Source organism: Cyprinodon variegatus, unplaced genomic scaffold, assembly GCF_000732505.1.
Source record: "Cyprinodon variegatus isolate N-32 unplaced genomic scaffold, C_variegatus-1.0 Scaffold1211, whole genome shotgun sequence".
In the NCBI taxonomy this organism is placed as follows: domain Eukaryota; kingdom Metazoa; phylum Chordata; class Actinopteri; order Cyprinodontiformes; family Cyprinodontidae; genus Cyprinodon; species Cyprinodon variegatus.
In genome coordinates this window covers 113,207-135,919 of record NW_015151664.1, presented here as the reverse complement: position 1 = coordinate 135,919, position 22,713 = coordinate 113,207, and the positions used below count along the sequence as shown (strand labels likewise).

The window sequence follows — 22,713 nt, the reverse complement described above, 5'->3', positions numbered from 1 at the left end:
AGAATATGCTTGAACTGCTGGAGGAATTCCCCAATGGCGCCCCACCTGAAAAGGTCCGCAGCTACATTTTTCAGCTCATCAAAGCCATCAACTGGTGTCACAAGAATGAAATTGTACACAGAGGTAAGTGTTCATCTTAGATTTTTTTGTTGTTTTGCTTCCCTACTCCAATTCCTTCTTTTTAAGCATTTAGATCATTGCTGTAAAACATTTCATGTGTACCTTGCCTGCGTTAGTTCAACTCATGTTGACATTACTTATTTACACTTGTGAAATATGTGACAAATCTTTTCAGCAATAGAGTGTGAGGTAGAGCCAAATATACAACCAGGACCCAGGGTACATTAAGACAAATAGATTCAGACAGGTTCATGGATTCTTTGTAATTTTTGATGAAATCTACATATTCAGATTGGTTTATTTCTAGTCTTTAAAAAAATCTAATCCAGTATATTTAAAAGAAAAAAAACAGTCATGTTGCTTTGGACCCCTCAGTAGTAACTCCTACTGTTCGGAAGGACAAATGCAGCTAAGCTATTAGTACCTTCTGTTTTATGAAGTTTTTTTGTAGCCCTTACAAAGACTTCTCTTTGAAAAGTTTGCTTTTCTTTTCCCCTGTTCTGTTTTCACTGTAACTTTTACTGAAATACATTTTTACTATTGCTCCTGAGTCCTTTTTAAGTTTTTTTCATACAAATTTTCATTAGTAAGTTCGATTTGGAAAGGATTTTATGTATATACATATAGTAATGCTTATAATAATTTTATATTAACTGAATATCAGCTTAGAGGTTCAGTATTTATTTTAAACCTTTCTCTTTTAGATATCAAACCAGAGAACCTTCTCATCAGTTCTGATGATGTTCTTAAACTTTGTGACTTTGGTGAGTATTTGTTTTAAATTCTTTATTTTCTGTGGCGTATAAGCTAGCAACCTTGTTATTATCAAGTGTGATATTAATTATTTGTATTTCTCATATATCTAATGGAATATAATGTGACAGACTGTGGCTCTTAACATTTGATTTAGAAATAAATTATTTTCATTCAAACTCTTTTATAAGAAAATCAATTTTAAACTATTTATACCAGAAATGTAATCTGCAACAAAAAAGTACCCTGCTGGCTTTTATTGGATGCTCAGCCAAACCTCTGTCAAACCAAATTTATGTTAGTAAGACAAACCTTCCTTATCTGCCAAACACATTAATGCAACATACCAGTAGTTCATGGATTTAACCATTCATGCTATTCCTGGTGTCTATAATATATGTGAATGCATTTGCAAAATGACATGGTCCGTTGGCTCTAAATAATTGGCTAATGCCTTTTTACTCAGTGAGTTGGGTGGATTTGTTGGTATTCGCTGTTGGAGCTGGCATTCTGTTTACTGTGACTTTCCCATGCTTAAAATGGACTCTCTCTACACAAATGATCCAAAGTGATATCTCAGATTGCCTGCAGTCACATAACTAATTAGTTTGGTCACATGGCAAGTATTACCATCCTGTCACTGTAGCTGTCAAGAATTGAGAAGCTGAATATCCTGTCCTGGTATATTTGTTAGTTATGCATTGCTGCCTATAAATAAAGCATACTTGACATAAGAACTTCTTTCCTCCTCTGGCTCAGGCTTTGCCCGTAACCTCTCTGAAGGAACAGATGCCAACTACACTGAGTATGTGGCGACAAGGTGGTACCGCTCACCTGAGCTGCTGCTGGGGTAAATGAGCATTTGGGCTGTTAATCGGGAAGTGATAGTTCATTGGTTTTTCATTTTGTCTTTGTTTTTTCAAACATCAACTGCATAATATCATTATAGGTATTTTTACTTGGACTGTAGTTGAAGACTTATAATCTGCAAGCTTTTCTCCAAGAAAACAGCTGCTTTAATCTTAATGAAGGTCAATTTTCCATTAAATTTCCACAAAATAAAGAAATCAGCAGCACAGACAAGGTTAAATGTCTATGCAGAAGTGCTAGAAATAACAATTCCTTCCCTTTGAGCATGTGGTTGTCTGGAGCTAAAAATGCAACATACAAATAAAATGAAATACATAAATAAAACATGGTAATAATTATTTTAGTAATAATAATAATACTATCAGGGTCACACATAATGTGCATTGACGGAAAATATTAAAGACTTAAAGATCTGTTCATAGATCTCCATACCTGTCTCCAGAATCATTATTTGCTTTTCACATGGTTGAAGAAATGGGCCATTTACATATACATTTTTGAAAGAACATATGAACCAAAAGATAGCAAGTACCGATAGCATCTCAGCTTTTTTAAAATAAAAAATCATACCCCATCGTTCCAATTTAAAAGTCAAATTTTCTGAAAAACTAAATCTGGCATTTTCATTAGTTGTAAGCCAAAATATTCACATTTTGCAGAAATAAACAAAGAAATATATCTGGGTGAGAGGCAAATCGATAAGTTCACCACTAATCTCTGAATTTAATTACCACTTCATTCATATGCTAATTTATTAGGATGCAGCTGTAGCTTTTTTTTCTGTTCTTAATCACAGCTCCTATTTTTTTTAATAATAAACTGAATATCATTAATAATTTCAATCATGTTTTCACAGTGAGTTCATGCTGACCTACAGGCTACAGCCTCATGTAATAACATGACTAAACGATTTTTGCTGTAATTTTTAGTGTGATGATAAAATTAAACTCTGGATGCATTTTAAAAGGCAAGGATCATATCTTAGTGATCTCAATCCACTCACTGTAGGACATATCAACTGCACATCGTTTCTTAAATCATTGATAATCAACTGGCACTGCCATATGCTCAGATTACTGAGCAAAGCTAGTGATAAATTATGTGCTGCACTTAAAGATAAGCGCAGCTCATTAATAAACTTAACATATTTTGAGGTCTGGTTTTTTTCTCTTTCTCTGTTTTTAATACAATTAATTTGTTGTGGTGATTTTGCTGCATCCAGTGTCCATCCGAGCTTGGAGATGGATGAGCGTCATCTATCCGCACTGCTGTGGCTTGATTTAGTAAATGCCCTGGAACATTTACTGAGACAGTGTTTGAATGCCTCCCACTCAATACTCTCTCCCACCAACACCAGCGCTCCCTTTCTCCTCCGCTGCCAGAACTCTCACCATTCCTAACCAGACCCTGAACACTTCCACTGCCTCAAAAAAAATCTTTGAAGGGGCAACAAGATGTATTGTCTTACATCACTCACTCATTTTATTGTCATTGTATCTCTTTTTTACCCTCTATTGTCATGATCACAACACCATCTACTTAGTAAGGTTCACTTGTTGTTTAATGATATTATTTCTTTGAATTGATATTTTTGCATTAAAAAGTGATCATAGTTACCGTTTCTAACCTTTTCAGGGCTCCCTATGGGAAGGCTGTGGACATGTGGTCAGTGGGGTGTATCCTGGGGGAGCTGAGTGATGGACAGCCCTTGTTTCCAGGGGAAAGCGAAATTGATCAGGTTGGTATTGCTGTACTGTGTTCTAGTTCTGAAAAGATCATGATTTTTAACATAAATTTAGTATTTTTTTAAATAAGAAAACTTTTTATCTAAAGGCCCTAAAACTTTCCAGGTGAGCAAAAGAAAGTTTATTTTTCCTTTTTTTTTCAAAGCATTTTTAAACTTATTTTTCTCTGAAAGATTTTATTTTTTCAACCTTTAATGTTAAGAAAAATAATTTAGGTGTCAAAAAGCAAGGTTAAAAGCAAAATGTAAAACTTTAATAATGACCAATGCTGTAATTTCCTTTGAGCCTCATTGTTTTATTCTTCTATTGTTTTTAGATGCACTCATCCCATCCTGCACACATACCGTGATGTAAAGCCATAAAGCAACTTTTCAGACAGGCAGAGAACATAACGACTCTGCAGCAGAGCCAGCCCAGGGCACAAGGAATCTATGCAGCAGCTTAGGGCACCCAAAATAACAGGGGTGAAACAAGAGCAAAGAGAAATAAACAGCCAACTAGATCAGTTTTAACATAAAGTCTTGCCATCATTTTAAAATAAAATAATAATTGAACTTTATTGATCTCACATTGGAGAAATTCACTCTTTGCGTTTAACCCATCCCTTTGGGGAGCAGTGGGCTGCCATAGTGGGCTGCCCAGGGAGCAGTGTGGGGTTAAGGGTCTTGCTCATAGAGCCAGAGTGGCAGTCTGTGGGAGTGGGGCTCGAACTCAGAACCTCAAGATTCCAAGCTCTATGGCCTAACTACTAGGCGGCCACTCCCCCTCCTTATTTTAACGTTTAACAGGCCTCTGGTCAACAGGTCAACAAGCTCACATAAAATGCATTATATGTTTACAGTTTTTCTTAGATTTTTAAAGGTCATTCCTCAGTTGTATGTGCCACACTATTTTAAAGAGACACATAAGGTCAAAATGATATAAAAACTATCTATGTAGTCCACTTTCACTACATGTACTGCAGCCATATTTTAAAACTTAGGGTAAGCACAATTTTTCCCAGCCATAACTTCGACCTGAGGAATTTTTCCTTGTTGTCTTTTACAACAGATAACCTGAAAAATCCTACCTCCAAGTAAAAAGAGAGAGCTCCATACATTTCTGCTACGAAAGCAAGAAAGAAAATCATATTTTCACACCTCAGTTCATCTCAGTTTTCTCGATTTACTGATGTTTCTACTTTCAGCTCTTCACCATCCAGAAGGTTTTGGGGCCTCTTCCTGCTGAACAGATGAAACTCTTTTACAACAACCCGCGATTTCATGGAATCAGGGTAGGAAACATGAAGAGCCCCCCTCTTTCTTTTATATTACCTTGTTTTTTTATTATTTTCTCTCCACTTTTTCCTCTCTTCCTTTTCTCTCCTGCCCATTCTTTCTATCCATTTCATTTTGTGGCAGTGTTCCCAGCACCATGACTGAGAGGATTGCTATGACTCATGAGATAGGTGGTTGGTGTTCAGCTTAACAGCAAGAGAAGATGTCCCAGAAGGCTGAGAAAAGCTTGCGTTTGTGAATGTGTGCGCGAGCTCAGTAGTTTAGTGTGATCTGTGTCATCTGAACTGAGAGTTACTTTTTATTTTTTACAGGCAGGAACATTAACTTTTTGTTGTATTGCTTGATATGAGTCCAAAAAAAAAACGAAACAATCCCTACCAAGGATGAAAGTTTTATCCAGTGTTTGTTTCTGTGCCAGTTTCCCACAGTTACCCATCCTCAGACTTTGGAGAGACGCTACCAAGGAATTATGAGTGGTTTAATGTTGGATTTGATGAAGGTAAATGAAGCGGAAACATTTAAATGTTCTTCTTGCATACTTGTTGGAGGTCTTTTAAATGAGATTTTTTCATGTGCTTGGGTTTTCCTATCAGAGCATGTTGCTGCTGAATCCTACTGAGCGTTTTCTTACCGAGCAGTGTTTGAACCATCCAGCTTTCCAGCCTCTGAGGCAGGCAGAGCGAGAAAAATCTTCTCCTGCATCTCCCAACCCACCACGCTCATCCAAGAGAAAAACGCACCACCATGGAGAGAACACGGTTCCAACAAGGTTTGACCTCTGCCCTTTTTACTTTCATTTACAATCCTTTTTACAAACTTAATGATTTCCTAAAAATATTGTACTTTGCAGTATCATACTCTTTTAAGTAATAAATGTATCAAGGAATAGCGCTATTCCTGACATTTTTAATTGAAAAAGCTTCCTGGATGGGAAGTGAAATGTCTTCAAACCTCTGGAAACAAAATTCAGTGGATTGGTTTTAATTTTCTTTTTTTTGGAATGACTATAAACTGGATGGCGGAAACAGTTTTAGTTATATTAAACTGTTGCAGTTTTAAATCTCGAGTTATTCTGAATAACTGAGCAGATAACAGCTGGTTAAATCTGTTGGAAATAGGTTCAGCATGGCGGAGCAGGGGTAGACTGGACATCCCATATACAGAGGCTATCAATCCTGCATGCAAACATCTGGGGTTTATTTCTCAACTTACTGCTTATTTGTTTTTTTTTTTGTTTTTTTGATGACACAAAATCATATAACAACAAAATAACAGCTCTTGGAAGCAACCTAAACACTAATTTATTTGTATTTCTTTATCACAAACTGAAAAAACAAAATACAATATCCATTCTAAACCTAAGCCTGCTTTCAGAATGATTGAAAACTATCAGATTATCTATGGAGAAAAAGTTTTAAAAATCTAAAGCTATTAGTACTGCCAGCTCAGCTTAAACTGTGTGATACTTATAAAACACTTGATGCAATAAAGACTTAGTGACCACAATTTTGAATTTACTTCTTGTCCAAACTTTTTGATTTGTCACTCCTGTTGTTTTGAAATACTTGTTTATTGCCTCGACTGTAGATCTGAAATTTTCCAACTATAAAGCTCAACACATGGCTGTCTGGCTTTAACTTTTCGTTACAGTAGAAGGTAGACAAGTGTGTCATAGCTTACATACACTGCCTGGCCAAAAAAAAGTCGCCACCAAAAAAAAAGGTCACTTACTCTAATACTTTGTTGGACCGCTGTAGCATTGTTTCGATAAGCTTCTGCAATGTCAAAAGATTTATTTCCATCCAGTGTTGCATTAATTTTTCACCAAGATCCTGCATTGATGATGGTAGAATCTAACCGCTGCGCAAAGCCCTCTCTAGCACATCCCAAAGATTCTCAATGGGGTTGAGGTCTGGACTCTGTAGTGGCCAATCCATGTGGGAAAATGATGTGTAATGCTCCCTGAACCAGTCTTTCACAATTTGAGCCCGATGAATCCTGGCATTGTCATCTTGGAATATGCCTGTGCCATGAGGGAAGAAAAAGTCCACTGATGGAATAACCTGGTCATTCAGTATATTCAGGTAATCAGTTGACCTCATTCTTTGAGCACATACTGTTGCTGAAGAACCTAGACCTGACCAACTGCAGCAACCCCAGATCATAACACCGCCCCCACAGGCTTGTATAGCAGCCACTAGGCATGATGGGTGCATCACTTCACCTGCCTCTCTTCTTACCCTGATTCGCCCATCACTCTGGAACAGGATAAATCTGGACATATCAGACCACATGACCTTCTTCCATTGCTCCACAGTCCAATCTTTATGTTCCCTAGCAAATTGAAGCCTTTTTTTCCGGTTAGCCTCACTGATTAGTGGTTTTCTTTTGGCTACACAGCTGTTCAGTCCCAATCCCTTGAGTTCCCTTCGCATTGTGAGTGTGGAAATGCTCTTACTTTCAGTATTAAACATAGCCCTGAGTTCTACTGTTGTTTTTCTTCGATTTAATCTCACCACACGTTTAAGTGATCGCCGATCACGATCATTCAGGATTTTTTTCCGGCCACATTTCTTCCTTGAAGATGATGGGTCCCCACTATCCTTCCAGTTTTTAATAATGCGTTGGACAGTTCTTAACAAAATTTTAGTAGTTTCTGCAATCTCTTTAGATGTTTCTCTGCTTGTTGCATGCCAATGATTTGACCCTTCTCAAACAGACTAACATCTTTTCCACGACCACAGGATGTGTCTTTCAACATGGTTGTTTAGAAAATGAGAAGCAAGTCATTGCACCAGTTGGGGTTAAATAACATGTTGCCAGCTGAAAGATAATCGCCCATGCAGTAATTATCCAATAGGAGGCTCGTACCTATTTGCTTAGTTGAATCCAGGTGGCGACTTTTTTTTTGGCCAGGCAGTGTATATCGTAATGAAATAAATAATGCTGCCTGTAATTCTGGAACTACTGATCAAATCTAGAATAAAAAAAAGTAATATAACAAAATAAAAAAAACAAATTAGACATTTTAGCCCAAAGAATAAATATATTATGATGATTTAACACTGTTTCAATAGACACATGTTGACTATGGTTAACTACAACTAACTTTGATTTAAATAGCAATATGTCTTACAGTGTATGTCAAGTGGGGTTCAAAAATGTGTTTTCTAAATTGTAGTTTAAAATTACACTTAAAACTGTTTTTAAAGTTAGAAATTTCTTTTTGGATCTTTCATTTTCATTTATTTTGGTCTTTCATTTAAGCTTAATCTTTTGTAACTCTAATAATGAATGAATTCCATTTAATTTATTTGGGCTTCAGTCATTCATTTTTTGCTCGACAACAAAAGGGACAATTAAATTCAACAACTGTATTTATTATCGAGGGAAAATTTTAAGGCAAATGAGTAGCGCAGCAGAAAAAAAGGGAAAAGCAGCAAGTGACAGTAAGAAGAACAAAGTAACTGATAAGATAAATATTAATCACCAACTGGTATATAGTATGGAACTAAATGGCTGAAAACTATGGATTTTCTTTACTTGTTTCTATAAAATGTACGACTTTTAAAATCCCCACGTCTTTTCCCTTTAAGCTAATCCCAATATCTCTGTATTTCTTTGAGAGACAGCAAAAATAAAATAAAAAACAATCTGAGGAGCTCTCCTCCTGCATCTTCATCCTGGATGACATTATGCAAATTGTTGATGACATCATGTGGTGCCTTTTAGCACCTTTTAGGACAGCCAATAACAATGTTTCGTGCTACTGTCACTGGGATGTGGCGGTGGAGTGAAAAAGTTGAGTAAAAAGGATTTGAGGATTTGATACAAAGATTACTATTACTAAGATACAATTACTATTTAACTTATTTCTCTGACTCTTCAGAAGTCACAGCAAAAGCTCAAGTCGCCGATCAACCAGCAAGGAGTGTTCCAGCCTCCCTCGACATGGAGACCTCCATCACCTCAGCAATGAAAGTTTCTTGAATGGAAACAAACCAGCTCCATCTAGTCTAAGTCCTACGCTCCACCCCAAAGTACAGTACATGTCCCAGACATTAAACCGTTCTGCCTCTTCCAGCAAAGATCTGGCCAACAACAACCTGCCACACCTTCTGAGTCCCAAAGAGACCAAAAACAAGACAGAGTTTGACTTCAACTTGGGGCCGACAACAAAGCTGCCAGATCAGGGACATGGGGCGAAGTACAGCCACAGTAAACCAAGCTCGTCTCGCTCTCAGCAACAGCAGCAGCTGCAGCAGCAGCAGCTGCAGCAACAGCAGCTGCAGCAACAGCAGCTGCAGCAACAGCAGCTCCAGCAACAGCAGCTGCAGCAGCAGCAACAACAGCAACAGCAGCAGCAGCAACAGCAGCAGCAGGCAAGTCGCCACACCTTCCTGGAAAATAAAACCAACACCTTACAATCAGGAGGAGAAAAGCAACATGGCCGCCACGCTCACAGTATGGCCGATTCTGCACACGGATCCATGTCCTCATCCTCTAAAAGCTCAGCGTCTTATCTGAGCCTCTCCAAGAGCCACGGGGCTCTTAGTGATGCAAAATCTGTGGGGACCCTCAATGATGGCCGACTTCACCCAGATGATCCAAACTCCAACACAGCAGCTGTTGTAGGACCCAGTGCCCGCTTCTTCCCTGCCAGCTGCTTAGACCTCAATGCCCCATCAGGTCTTCCGGGACCACCTGGCAGCCCCTCTGCGCGACACAGTGACCGATCAGGACACAGCCCTGTTTCACGTAGCAGCGGGAATGTCCGTATGGAAAGCAGCACGCTGGACTCTTCATCAAGACACAAATCCAGACACAAATCGTTAGCCCCAGGTAAGTTTGATTAAAAAACGAAGTACGCTTTTCTTCCATTGAATGTTTCGTTGTTATAGTTTGAATTAATGTCGGTCGGCACAATGATAGAGTATTTTTCTAGACTGCATTTTGTCCAACTGCATGAAAATCCCAGAATGCTGACAGCAATCATGGCAGATATCAAATTGTTAGAATATTATCTTGCTATTCATAAATCCTGCTGATGATATAAAATAATGTTTAATCATGTTGTCTTTTGAGCTTTTAATTCATATAACTCTGATGTTTACATGGAATATAACATAAGAAAACTCGAAACCAAAAGCCAGTTCTGTACCCACAGAGCATGACAATGCCAAATGTCCTTTATTCTCCAGAAGATGCCGTTGCTCCAGAGCTCCTAGACCCAGGAGGACCAGCAATGCCCAACACACATACTCTTCCCTCCCCCCACGAGTCTTACCATTATGGCCTGGGCTATACTTCCCCCTTTTCCTCCCAGCAACGGCCTCAGCGCCACTCCATGTACGTGAGGCGGGAACGTCACCGCACTCATGGGTCTGAGGGGGTCATGGCGGGCTTGCCTCCCCCTGGACAGGCGATACCGACACGGGCCAGTAGCCTCCAGCTCCTCTCCCCACAGCTGCAGCATCGTACCAACCTGACTGGACATTCTGTGAGCTCTTCCAGAGAGGACTGTACTGATGAGATGACGAGGGTTAGTGAGCAGCAAGTTCAGTATGGGTTATGGTGCAAAGCAGGAGTATTTTTCTCAGAAATTATGGTGCCAACATTTTAAGAAGATTCATGTGAAATCCTCTTAAGCATTTCAAGATTTAATGGCATCACTGGTAAAGATATGGTAAATGCTTGAACAGTCATCTTTCATTGTAATTGCATAGTTTACCATGTTTAAGGTCAATTTAAATTGAGATTATTTAAATTCCCAATTCACAGCACTTTACAGAGCAAAGAGTTTTCTATCTAAGGAAACCCCACTAATTGCATCAAGTCATTGACACTTCAGGAATCACTCCTCCTGGATGAGTATGTGGTTACAGTAGACAGTAGCCACACAAAAGCAACATAGAAGCCCTGATTGTTAAATACTTTCCATGTTCGACAATTTAATGCTAAACTTGCTCCATGTGGCTGTGTCTAGGAAAGAAACAATACTAGACACTGAAAAATAGGGCCAGCTCTATTATCTTTAACTGAAGTTGTCAATGGAAACAGCACAGATGATGCCCTCCTCTTTGCATGAATTAAACAGTAAAATAGAAGCGAAATAAAAGCAAGTAAAGATAAAAGCAGGAAGTAAAGCAAGTAAGAAAGTTGACCTACTGTATGATACCTCAGTTAACAGCAGTCAAAGGCACTTAACAAATGTATTTTTACAGTCTTCTGGGAGTTTGGTGACAGTGTGATACTAAAGGAAATTATGTTGTTGTTCTAAGGCATTTTACTCCTCTTTACCAGTGTTGGCAATGCTGGAGAAGCTCCTAAGCCAGAAACACATCACTCTTTAAAGATCATATGGTAAAATACCAACACTATTTTTGTTAATATCAACTCACATTTGAAGTCAATGATACAACCAGGAAGTTTCACAGACTTATGTTTAAAAAAACATCTAAAATAACATGTAAAGATAATTAGAACCTAATGTAGGTCTTTGTTTCTTGTGGTTTTATTTTAGGTTGAATTGAGAGCTTACACAATATGTCTCTGTGTGCACAGCACAGGCTGCTATGTGTGTGTGTAGGGACTGTCACTGTCTCATTGCCATTGCCTCTGCATCATTCTGCTTCCCCAGTCGGCTTTGACCAGCACCTGTCCGTCTTCTCAACATAGCGAACAGCCCCCTAAAGACATGAGCCACCCTTGTGCCCCCATCAAAGACTCTACGAGGGACAACTCTGCTGCTTTTCATACACAGCGCACTAAAAATGAGGTCCGACCCTCTGATTCCACCCTATCTCCAAATAGTTCTTCTCACTGCTAGGCCTCATAGCCTTTTTTCCCAACAGCTTCATTGCACGTTGTCGCTGTTATAAATGTAACCTCACTGAGAAGCTCTAAAGTTGTCCTGATTGTCTTGTGATCTGTGCTAGTAAAGATGATATTGAAAGATAATCGAATATAAATCAGAAACTTAAGAACTATGTGTGTCTGTTTCTCTGTATTGTCTGTATGTGTCTCTTAGGTCAGTATGTATCACGACCCTCATGGTGAGGATGCAGGTTCATCCAAGGAGAACCGGATGATCTTCACTGAGTCCATGCCTCGGAGAGTAGGCAGCTTTTACAGAGGTAAAACCTAATGAATAATGTAGGACCAGAAAAAAATTATGGTTTTCCCCTTATGAATATGCCTGTCATATGCTTATGACCAAAACAAGTAAATTTGCGGGTGGAGAGTAATACAAATATCACCCACAACGAGATTTATGTCTCTCATTGGTTTTATTCTTTGTCTTGGACTTGGTCTTCCTCCAGTTTGACCTAAGCCTTGTCATCCCCCTCCCTCAAAGTCTTGTTTTAGGTATGTGCAGATTCTGGCCTTGATTTTGGTTTCAGGTTAAGAGGGTTAGTGTATAACACAATATAAAAATAATGCATCGATACTGTCACTACCCGATCCGTCTTGGAGCACGATCAGTACCATCAGCTCATTTGGGCATGTGCAACCGGATATACATCTGGGTTTCTATATATAATGCTATTATGTTACTAAAATGACCTATTTCAATCCTTAACTCATTAAAGAATGCTAATACACATATTTAAAAAAAATTTTTTATGGCTTTTTTTTTTTTAGACAAGTTTGATGCTTTTTACATTTTCTCTGTTAAACTGCTTGTGTGACGTCACCATCGGACATGCAAAACAAGAATAAACCATGTTTATGTGAATTTTAGTTATTTCTTTCTTTAGAATACGTACTATATACCATAATGTTAACACGAAAGGAAAACATAAAACTCAAAAAGACTAGATTTATGTTTAAATCCAAAGCCAAAAAAATTTGCCGGAAGTAGCTTAGGATCCCATTACCTGTACAGATCGGGCAGAGACGAGTGATGAAACAGAAAGGTTTTTAAGGCATTTGTTTTCTCAGGAAGTACATTATAAACCTTTAAAACATTATATTTTAAAAATGACTACTGTCTTGGGGAGGGAAAAATGTAATTACGGTAAGGTATTTTTTACATAATAAATTACAGGGCAACCTGGATGTATGTCTGCATGCGCATGCGCAAATAAGCCAATTGTGCGGATCGTGCTTCCAGTACGGATCTCACTGTGACAGATACTTTCCTTCCATCAATTTTCATCTTGTTCTACATTCTTTGTAACACAAACATGTTTATAACAGCTACTTCAGTCTGAACAATTACAAAACGAAGCTGTTTTATTTTTACAAAGCAACAAAATACATTGCCTTCCATAATGTAATGAAATTATAAATGAATGCGTTCATTAACCAACAAATTTCCTTGAATATGAACCTCTTGATGTGTCTTTTGCCACAACGAAAACTATTCTTCAATGTTCTATTCTTCAACCAATTATTTTGCAAATTGATGAATCTGATGATTATTTTTTCGATTAATCGATTGATAATCAGATATCCAATGGTTCCTTAAAGAAGAATTTTCAAGAAATTAAACTAAGTGAAACTAAAACTTTTTCACATGACGAGTTCTGGATAGAGCATATTAGCTCATACAGTCAAAAAGCTCATATTTAACCAAAATGCAAAATGTTACTGTATTTTTTTTTACAATTTTGATATAATTACTGCTCTAAGTGGGTCGCTCTGTCAGCTAAAGGCATGTTTTACAGTATCTATACTTCACTTAATGATTAATCGATTACTAAATTAGTTGATGATTATTTCAACAATCAATTAATCGCGATTACTCCGATGAATTGTTTCAGCCCTAGAAGAGAGGGACCTTGATGCAGAAAAGAGTGACCTTGATGCAACAGGCACAGAAGCTGCTAGGTGGAGCAAAAGCTCCACCTAGCAGCTATAGCAACAAATTAAATTTGATTTATTTATTGACAGATCAACATTAGTACTTCATTGCCACAGTCAAATATTATAATCAAGGATAAAAAAAAAACAAGAAAGCCCTTAGCTAAATTTCACAGTGGTCATCAAATTGCTCTTTTTCCTAAAGAACTATTAAGGAACAAAATGGAAATAATTTTACACATTTTAAGACTAAAAAGGCTTTTAGCTTACTTGTCCTGTTAGATTAGCTACTCTTACACATAATTGTTTTAAAAGTGTAGTGAAAGCCTCTATCAGGATGCTTGTAGCTAATAAAAAGAGGAAAAGATTACAAATGTGTAGAATTTCTCAAAATGCTATTTGAAAGAGAAATATTTGAGTTAGCACTGACTGTTTAGTCAGTAAACCAATCCTGGGTTTTTACAGCTCAGCTGATTTCAGTTATTTTTATTATTTATCAAGACATATCCCTTAAGATTCTATTTAGCATTGCAAAAAGGGTAGATGGAAAACTAGAAGCTAAAATATTTCCAGTCACGCTACTTTTTTTTCTTCAAATTTCTCAAATTGGTCTTATAGAACATTTAACGCCCCAGTTTACCCTTTCTTTAAAAAAAACAAACACCCCTCATTTCAACGGTGAAAACACACACTGTCAGTCAATTTCTTCCCTCCTTGTTTTTCTTCAGTCCCCTCCCCCAGACCGGATAACTCCTCTTCTTTCCACGAAGGTGTTGGTCAGGGCAGAGGGCCAGGTGTACCTGTTGTCGCTGGTGATCCAGGTGGCATGACGAACCACTCCAAACGCCAGACGGCTTTTGATTGGTAGGAATTCATCCATTGACAATGTCATGTTAAAATAAACCCTGAAAAAGGAGAGATATGACTTAATGTAGATATGATATAAGCTGCTAGAAATGTTGGTTTCAATCATGAAGCTAATTCAGTGGGGATGCTTTTCTTTTCTATCTGCTGTCACAATTTTTTAGGATCTATGAGACTTTTTAATCTGAGTGGGATTTTTTGCACTTTTACTTACTTTGATCTTAGTTTTTAGAAACTTGCATTCTAGATTGCCATATAACACAGCACTTAAAAATAAAGAAAACTATGGCATAGTTTTCTGTTCTTTCTTTTTTGTTGTTTTTTTTTCTTAAATATTGGTGTTTTACTGGCACAGATAAACTTGTGGTTTTATTCCAAACTCTATAATTACAAAACCTTTTCCATGTTTGCTCTGCAGGACCACTGCAGAAGCGATGGTCATGAATCCTCCAGAGCCCACCAAAGAGAAGCAAAAACAAGGCTTTTTCAAAGCCATTAAAAAGAAAAAGAAGAAGACGCAAATAGTAAGGACTAAAACACTCATTTCATAAAAGAAAAACTCAACAATTTTCATGGAGATGATTTTAGGATATTCAAGCTCGTTAAAAGTGATGCCAGTCATCATTGCTGTGTATGTTCCTGTTAGGGTGAAAAGTGAAATTAATCACCGAGAGTCTGAAAGGGTCATTCTGATTTACTACAAAATGGTATATTGCCTGCAATCATTCTTAGTCATAATGATAATAGTAGACTGCACGGGTTGAAAACTGGAGAACTTAATGAAAAGCAATCACTACAAGCACTCGGATAATCAGACAGTTGTAGAAAAGCTGTTCCACACTGAAACGCTCTGGCTTTTAGTTGTGAGAATTGATTAGCTGTCTGTTAAATGTGCAAGTTTTCATTTGTTGTGTATTCTCCCATAATGTATATTTGTATAATGACAATTATACATTATGACATTTATAATGATAATGTATAATGACAATTTCCTGTTAATGGACAAGAAAACACAAAATCAAAAATACTTTGAAACAATAAATAAAATTACTCAGAATAACCCTTTATTATTTCCACACAGTCTTCACCTCTTTCTGCATTGATTTACCTGTTGCGGGTATTAAGTCTTTTAATGTCTGTCAGGCGATTGTGGCTTAGCTGCTGTTTTTGCTGTTGTTTTTTTTTTTTTTACATATTTATTTGTCTATTTGCTACCAGAAATTTGTGTTGAAAGTTGTGGTTGTGCATCTTCTCCTCCACAGACGGACGTGGAGGATGGAAGGAATCCAAGCATCAAGAAAAGCCTTTTTCCTCTTTTTAGCTCTAAGAATAGCTTAAAGCACAACTCAGCTGGAAAAATCCTTCCTGTAGTTGCCTCCCCTATGGTTCAACATCAGTCTCCGGCACCCTACCCTGCCTCACCAGTAATCTTAACTTTAACTCTACAGATGCATGTTAACCGGCACGGCTCTAACCACAATTACAAGCTTTGAAATCTTTCTCAAAACTCTCAAATTCTATATTATGCTTTAGTTTGAGAAGATTTCAAATTTCTTTGCAAGCTAAAGCTGTAAACTTTTTTTGTGCATTCATTTGTCCTGCTAATATGAATGTTAAAAACCGTCACATTTATTCATGCTGCGGTGCATCCTGTTTGTGAAGCTCACACTTTGAGTTCACTTTATCATGATGGTCATGGACATTTGTTGATAAGACACACAGATCGTTGCTCTTTCTTTGTAAATTTGTTTCGTCAGTTTGAGTGAATGTAATGTAAATGCCGTTTTTACTTTCAGTCAAACATATGCTAGAAAGACATTTACAAAAATATATATATATATCAATAATAATTGCATGACTTTTCTGTTATTTTTTGAGAAAATTGGTTCAGTGGCAAGCAGAAACGTTAGGGAATAATTAAGAGGTTGGGGTAATCCTGCATTTCGGTTTTGTCTCATTTGACCAAAGCACCTTCCTTGAGCAAGTTTGTTGCTTTACATTTTTGTGGCAAACTTCAAACTGGACTCAAATGGGCGTGTTCCAACGCTGTCTGTTTTCTGCCACTTGATAAAAGTGGCAGAAAGACCAGATGTGTGAAGTAATTGACCTGTCAAGAGATTCTCCAACTAACTTCATCACAATCCAACTGTTGTTCTAATTGCACATAGGTGGCATCTGACAAATGTAGCAAATGATTTGATTAAATCCTACCTTTAATTCAGAGTATTTGTGAACATTGACAGATAGACTGAATAGAAGTGTTTCTTTTTTAAAGAACATTCATCTTTTAAGCACTATTAGTACATTTTCTTAGTGGCTAGAGTTCAAATATAAGCAAACTCAAAAACTAACAGAACAATGAGTATTCTCTTTCTGGCTGGTCTCTTTTTGGGACCATGCCATTATTTTAACCTTACAATGCAGTTAAAGCATAACCTAAAAGATTGTTGTTTTAAAGGTATTGTGGAGGATTTTCTTGAATTTTTTAGAAGACCCGCCCACCACTTCTTAAAAAAAATGTGCTTGCGAGAGCATGCATGAGCCCATTTCTCCTTGTGCACGCTCTGTTTAAAAGTTGCAGTTCTCAAAGCTCATACAAGTTTATTGTGTCCGAAGGTCGCCCTAACCCCTAAATCCCTCAATCACCATATAGCACGGGGACTTTATAGTGAACTAAGTTCAGAAAGATAATCACTTTCCCATTGGTTCTCCGCACAGAACCTGCGCCACCTTTGTTATTAGTTTCCGCTGTCGGGTAGCATATGGCAACAGCGGGCCGCTGTGAGAGGAAATCCCAATATGATTTGGATTGGATTTGGATTGGTATCTTTATTTCGAACATGCAAGAGAAAAACAAAAAAAACAATAAACGAATGTTTAAAAACATTGGAGAGAAAAACAACAAACAAGGTACCCTTCTTTCCTGAGTTAATTTACCTCTATTAAATGTGCAAAAAGGAGTAGGAAGAAGTAAAACTTATGTGCTCCTACCCCCTTAAATCTTATATTTCTTTAATTTACAATATTTATAATTATGTTGGTATATATATATATCCATATAAATACATACCTACCTACACATATACATACATAAAAATATATAAACATATACTTTCATACATATATACAAATAATCAAAACAAAAAACACAAACAAAACTTTCTACAATGCTTCTCTATACCTTTGAAAATAATTTCTTTGTAAATTTTTTTGAAAAGGAATATGTATTATAATATTATGTAATATTTGCAAGGAGAGATCAACGCGCAAAGCATTCTGGGATATATCTGCCTCTTCTGAGGCCTTTCTTTTCTTCTCATACACTCCGTAGACACCTTTTCTCTTACAACCCTCGGCCATTTTCAAAGAATCACGGTGAAAGAGATGAGCTTCAATGACTGTCTGAAACCGTAGCTCACCAAAGATCTACACCTGAAAGAGCGCATGAGCATAAAAAGATAGCTAGCGGGACGATCACATAGGACGACCTTACGTAAAAATATCACCAGAATGATTGACAATTAGGAGGACCACTTATTTAGATTATCCATCCAGAAATAAAAGATCATCCTCTACCTTTAAGCACCAATGCTTCATGGTACTGCTCCTGACACATCAGTCATGTATTTAGATTTTTTCTACATCATGCTTTCAAACTTAAATGTTGTACAAAACCTTGTTATGTATTAGGAGGGTAAAAAATGTTACCCAAGTTTAGAACAGAGAGCATTATTTTTGCTTTGTTTTATATTCTTTGAGACACTGCTAAATTGGTGGACTTTAAGGACTTTCAATGTCTTCTGACATGATCTCCAATAACCAATAAAAAATCTATTATTAAAAGGGTTTTACGCCTTTTTCAAGGGTTACTAGCCCTTTAAATGTGTCCTTAAATCTCTTCACAAGATTAATTTGTGGTTTGAACGAATTCCTTGCTTCCTAGCTTCTGCTCTTGACAAAGCTTAAGTTCACCGCTTATTCTCATCTCATCTTCACCTGTTTGCTTTTTGTCAGCTACAAGGGTGCATGTTAAACCTCACCAAACTGTGGGCCGCATTCCACTAAGTTTAAAACAAGCTGAGCCAATGCAAAAGTGCAAAGTTTAGACCCATTTTTTACCACTACTTTCTTCCTTACATTCCAGGTAACTGGAAATGGGCAAGAACACCTTTCCCTTCAGAGGAGCTCCAAGTCATCCTCTCACCACAGCAGCAGACGGAAAAACCGAGAGAGATCGAGGGACAGAGACCGGGAACAGAGCAGAGACAGAGAGCGGGACAGGGAGAGAGACAGAGAGCGGGAGAGAGAAAACAAGAGAGAGAGGGAGAGAGAGAGGGAGAGAGGGAGGGAAAGAGAAAGGATCAATGATTGGCAACCAGACAAGCAGGTGGACACCCATTCTCAGGTTAGTGACCTGATCATCAAAATATCCTCCCCAAAACTCTGCAGACTAACAAAACAAAAGCTGAAATTGCTTGAAATTTTCCACCCTGTTACATCTGGTGTAAAACTAATACATCATATGAGATAGGTGGAAAAAATCATAAAAACAGTCAAACATGGTTGTTGGAAGTTTCTCTGCTGGTTCAGAACCTTGAGAAGTTGCTGTCATTCAATGAGTCATTAGTTCTGCTCCTCCATCAAAAGCTTCTGAAGGACACTGTGAGGAGTTTGGTTTAAAACTTTAACCTAAAGCACACTTCAAGAGAAACAGTGTGTTTTATTCCAAGTCCTTGTCAGACTTAACTTTTGACATGCTGTGACATAATCCTAAAAAAGGCAGACTCCAAAAATCTAATAATTCTAGAAAGAAAACCAAATTAAAATTCCTCTGGATTTTAAGAATTTTTTCCTCCTTTTATTTGTCCTTAGGTTGTCTGATTTTAAATTTGTTGCAGATCTCAAGATGCATGTTAGAGGCAAATATTTTAATGTACACTGTCTCAAAATGTACAGACAAAATCTGCATCATCTCTCAAATAATTTCATAACGTTAAGTTTTTCGTTTGTTCTTTTACACATTTATTGATCAGCATTTTAAAATCACAGTGTCTATTGTAACTTTTTTCTTATCACCAGAGCCAGCCACTTAAGTCACTTCGTCGACTCCTTCATCTGTCCCCGTCTCCGTCAAACCAAGGACAGACTCTTCCTCCACCTCCTCCTGACCTGCGCTTCCAAGCCCCCCTCCCCAACCCACCTCAGCCCTCCTCCAAAGCCGGCTACCCAGATGGTCGAGGGCACACAGAGAGCAGGGGGCATTCAGGGGTGAGCAGCTCGGGCCAGGCAAAGAACCGCAAGCCCAGCTACACCCTACCAGGACAGATCGAGTCAAGCTGGCACGTGTCAGCTTTACAGCGAGTGGAAGGCGCTCAGTTCACTCCAGAACAACTGGGCATCAAACCAGGTCAAAACGGACCTACTTTTACTCGGGCATCTCGTACCAGGATTCCAAATCTCAACGACCTAAAGGAGACAGCCCTGTAACACCCTTTTTTGACGTGACTATCTTTGGAACCTGGCCGTTGTCATAACGGTACCATAGTAAAAGTAGACAATGGAGCTCACATGTTCTCTATCAGAAATATACTTATGTGTTGAAATCTGCAAAGACCAGACACTGACAGGCTAAGCATTAGTGATGTGTAGTTTGGTGATGTAAAGACATGGAGGTCCTCGCACCTTCTCAGGATGTCAGCCCCACATCATTTTATCTGCTCACATGAGAACAAGCAGAACTTTCCTGTCAAGGAGACACTGCCTGTGTGGCCTCTCTGCTGCCATCTTCTGCTTACTGGACACCACTGCAACAATTTAGATGATGCAGTCGCAGGGGTGGCCATTAAACTCAAAGGTTTTTTTCAAGCACTGATATTTGATAACAAAAAAAAACAGAGAAATATTTATATCGATATTATTTATTAAATATTTATTTGTTTTAAATTCACGGATATAAGCTATAAATGACACAGTATGTAGGTGATATGGGAATATTATATATAAAAAAATAGAATTAAATGTGTAATTGCAAGAGCTTTAGTTTCGACACAGAGAAATCAATAGATATTTATGTGTTCATAATATTGTCAAAAAGAATATTTAATAATGGTGAACGTCTGTTTATGTTTAATATGATGAGGTTAACATACTTTGTTATCCTATTTTTACCCACTTTTGTTATTTCATCGAATTGTAAAAAAGAAAAAACATAGAAATACTACTGAAAAGCTACGCATCTCTGACACAAAATGTAAGACAGAAATGTTTGTCACCTTCATGGCATTAGTTATGAAGTTGTCGGATAATTAGAGATTTTTGTAGGCATTGTTTGTCAGCAGATCATCCCAGGGTGACAGCTCGGCTTTGTGCTATAAATACACTGGAATTAGAGGATCAAAGGTTTAATCACCCTAGATAAAAAGAAAAGTCCATCTTTAGCCATAATAAGTCATTGTAAAGCTATTTCACCTACATTTAAGAATAGTGTCATGAAAAAAAAAGTACTATGGTCGTCTAATAGAGGTTTCCATCAACAGTTTAAAGGAGAAGCATTATACTCTGTTAGTGGGAAAAATGAAGAGGCTGCAAAAACTGTTTTTCTAATTTTTGGTGTAATTAGATTCCTTCTAAATTAATGCACCTTCCAGAAGTTTGCCTTTGGTAAGAGTCAAAGGCAACATGTCATCTTGAAATGGTAATATTTTAATATCTGAATGCTAAATCGCAGACGGTATCATGTGGGGGGTGCATCAATTGTCCACAATCTTCTCTGAATGATGTCACACCTGCTCCAACAGATTTGCGAGGTCATTTTTAACGAAGTCTTACTTTTCCTGTTAAGCTGGAATTTTAGATCCAAATTCAAATTTCTTTAGTTATTTTTGGGGTTTATTTTAGAAAACACTGAAGCTTAAAACACTTTATCTGACTGGTGTTTGGAACTGGAAGCAAGGCAGAGCTAAGCTCCTTGTTCTAGCTGAAGAAAAGTACGTCAAATATACTAGCAACAGCCTCTTTTACTATGAATATGGTATTTTAATGACATTTTAATGACAAATATCATATGAAACTGTGCACTGAAAGCTCAAGTTTAGCCAATAACAAATTATTAATTGTCATTTTATACTTTCGTTGTTTATTTTTCCCAATATCACCATATTCATTCAGGGAAAGATGGGTTGGAGGCTATGTTGAAAGTCATTGGGCAAGAGACTGCTGGTATATCCTAAGTTGCTAGTGCATCACAGTGGCTATACAGAGACGTACAAAATAAACAAATAAGCTTGAACACACATCTATGTGCAAATTGTAATAACCCCCCAGAGATAACTTTTACATATGCGAGCTGCCTGACCTTTTATATTTTTCTCTCTAACAGATGAAGTTGCACCTGTTCTGTATCAAACCGAAGGTGGAAAATTCTGTTTCAATGATTTATAGTCAAATTTTTTAACAATACCCAACACACTTTTTTTATATATATATAAATTTAGTCCAATTCTCTGTATCAGCAAATATCGCTCCAGCTTTATTCTGCCATTTGCAGTTTGGCTACAACCTTTCCATGATGCAATAAGCATCTAAGCTTATGTTAACCTCTACACTGAGAACACGGGACGTACAACTCTGGAGATTGGTTCAAAAAGGCATACCTCACTTCAAGCTATGAAGAGCTTTCAGGATAAGTTTGGGTTTAGTTTTATATAAGCAGTCATATCCAATGGTTGTCTAAGGAGTCAAAACTCCATTACCAAAACAAACTTAACTACATTTAATTCAAGACATCCAGAATTTAATCTGAATTAAATTTATCCTTAAAATTATTTAATTTTAGTAGTTATTTCATAAATAGCTAACAGTCAAAATAATTATAGTTTTGACATCTGGATCATGGCAGGAAAGAAATTGCATCTAAAAAAAAGAAAAGTTTAATATTTTTATTTTAACAAATATTTATTTGAGACGATTCAATCCCAACTAGGGTATTCCAGTCAGGAATAAAATATCTGTTGTTTTTTTGGATTTATTCCAACACTGGTTATAGAAACTAATCCCAGACTTATTCTATTATATATGTTTACATCCTCTGTGTGCATTTTAAAGCCTGTGCCATCATCTTTTTGTAAATGCCTCTTTTGTAAACAATTTTTTTACATCTGAATTTTTATTCCCCTGTTTACATTAATTTTGACATCAGCAGTCATGATCAGGGATGAACTTGATTGTTTATTAAAAAACAACAAGTTATGACATCGATGATGAAAAAAAAAATTCTA

At 37.3% G+C, this 22,713-nt stretch overlaps 1 protein-coding gene across 5 annotated transcripts in view; it reads left to right on the top strand.

Annotated features, from left to right (window-relative positions):
• LOC107102147 (cyclin-dependent kinase-like 5) overlaps positions 1 to 21,015 on the top strand; it is a 53,993-nt gene extending 32,978 nt beyond the window's left edge. The window contains exons 6-21 of one of the 5 annotated variants that reach the window (XM_015401335.1): positions 3 to 123; positions 825 to 884; positions 1,633 to 1,723; positions 3,379 to 3,481; positions 4,675 to 4,761; positions 5,184 to 5,264; positions 5,359 to 5,534; positions 8,655 to 9,607; positions 9,970 to 10,307; positions 11,406 to 11,543; positions 11,796 to 11,901; positions 14,302 to 14,437; positions 14,856 to 14,961; positions 15,700 to 15,861; positions 18,582 to 18,842; positions 19,517 to 21,015. In XM_015401335.1, coding sequence (XP_015256821.1) covers positions 3 to 123; positions 825 to 884; positions 1,633 to 1,723; positions 3,379 to 3,481; positions 4,675 to 4,761; positions 5,184 to 5,264; positions 5,359 to 5,534; positions 8,655 to 9,607; positions 9,970 to 10,307; positions 11,406 to 11,543; positions 11,796 to 11,901; positions 14,302 to 14,437; positions 14,856 to 14,961; positions 15,700 to 15,861; positions 18,582 to 18,842; positions 19,517 to 19,924 — 3,327 coding nt within the window. In that variant the 3' untranslated portion in view covers positions 19,925 to 21,015. Of the gene's footprint in view, positions 1 to 2; positions 124 to 824; positions 885 to 1,632; positions 1,724 to 3,378; positions 3,482 to 4,674; positions 4,762 to 5,183; positions 5,265 to 5,358; positions 5,535 to 8,654; positions 9,608 to 9,966; positions 10,308 to 11,405; positions 11,544 to 11,795; positions 11,902 to 14,301; positions 14,438 to 14,855; positions 14,962 to 15,699; positions 15,862 to 18,581; positions 18,843 to 19,516 lie in introns of all 5 variants that reach the window. The other 4 variants (XM_015401336.1, XM_015401337.1, XM_015401333.1 and 1 more) reach the window with 4 other exon arrangements.
• The last annotated feature ends 1,698 nt before the right edge of the window (positions 21,016 to 22,713 follow it).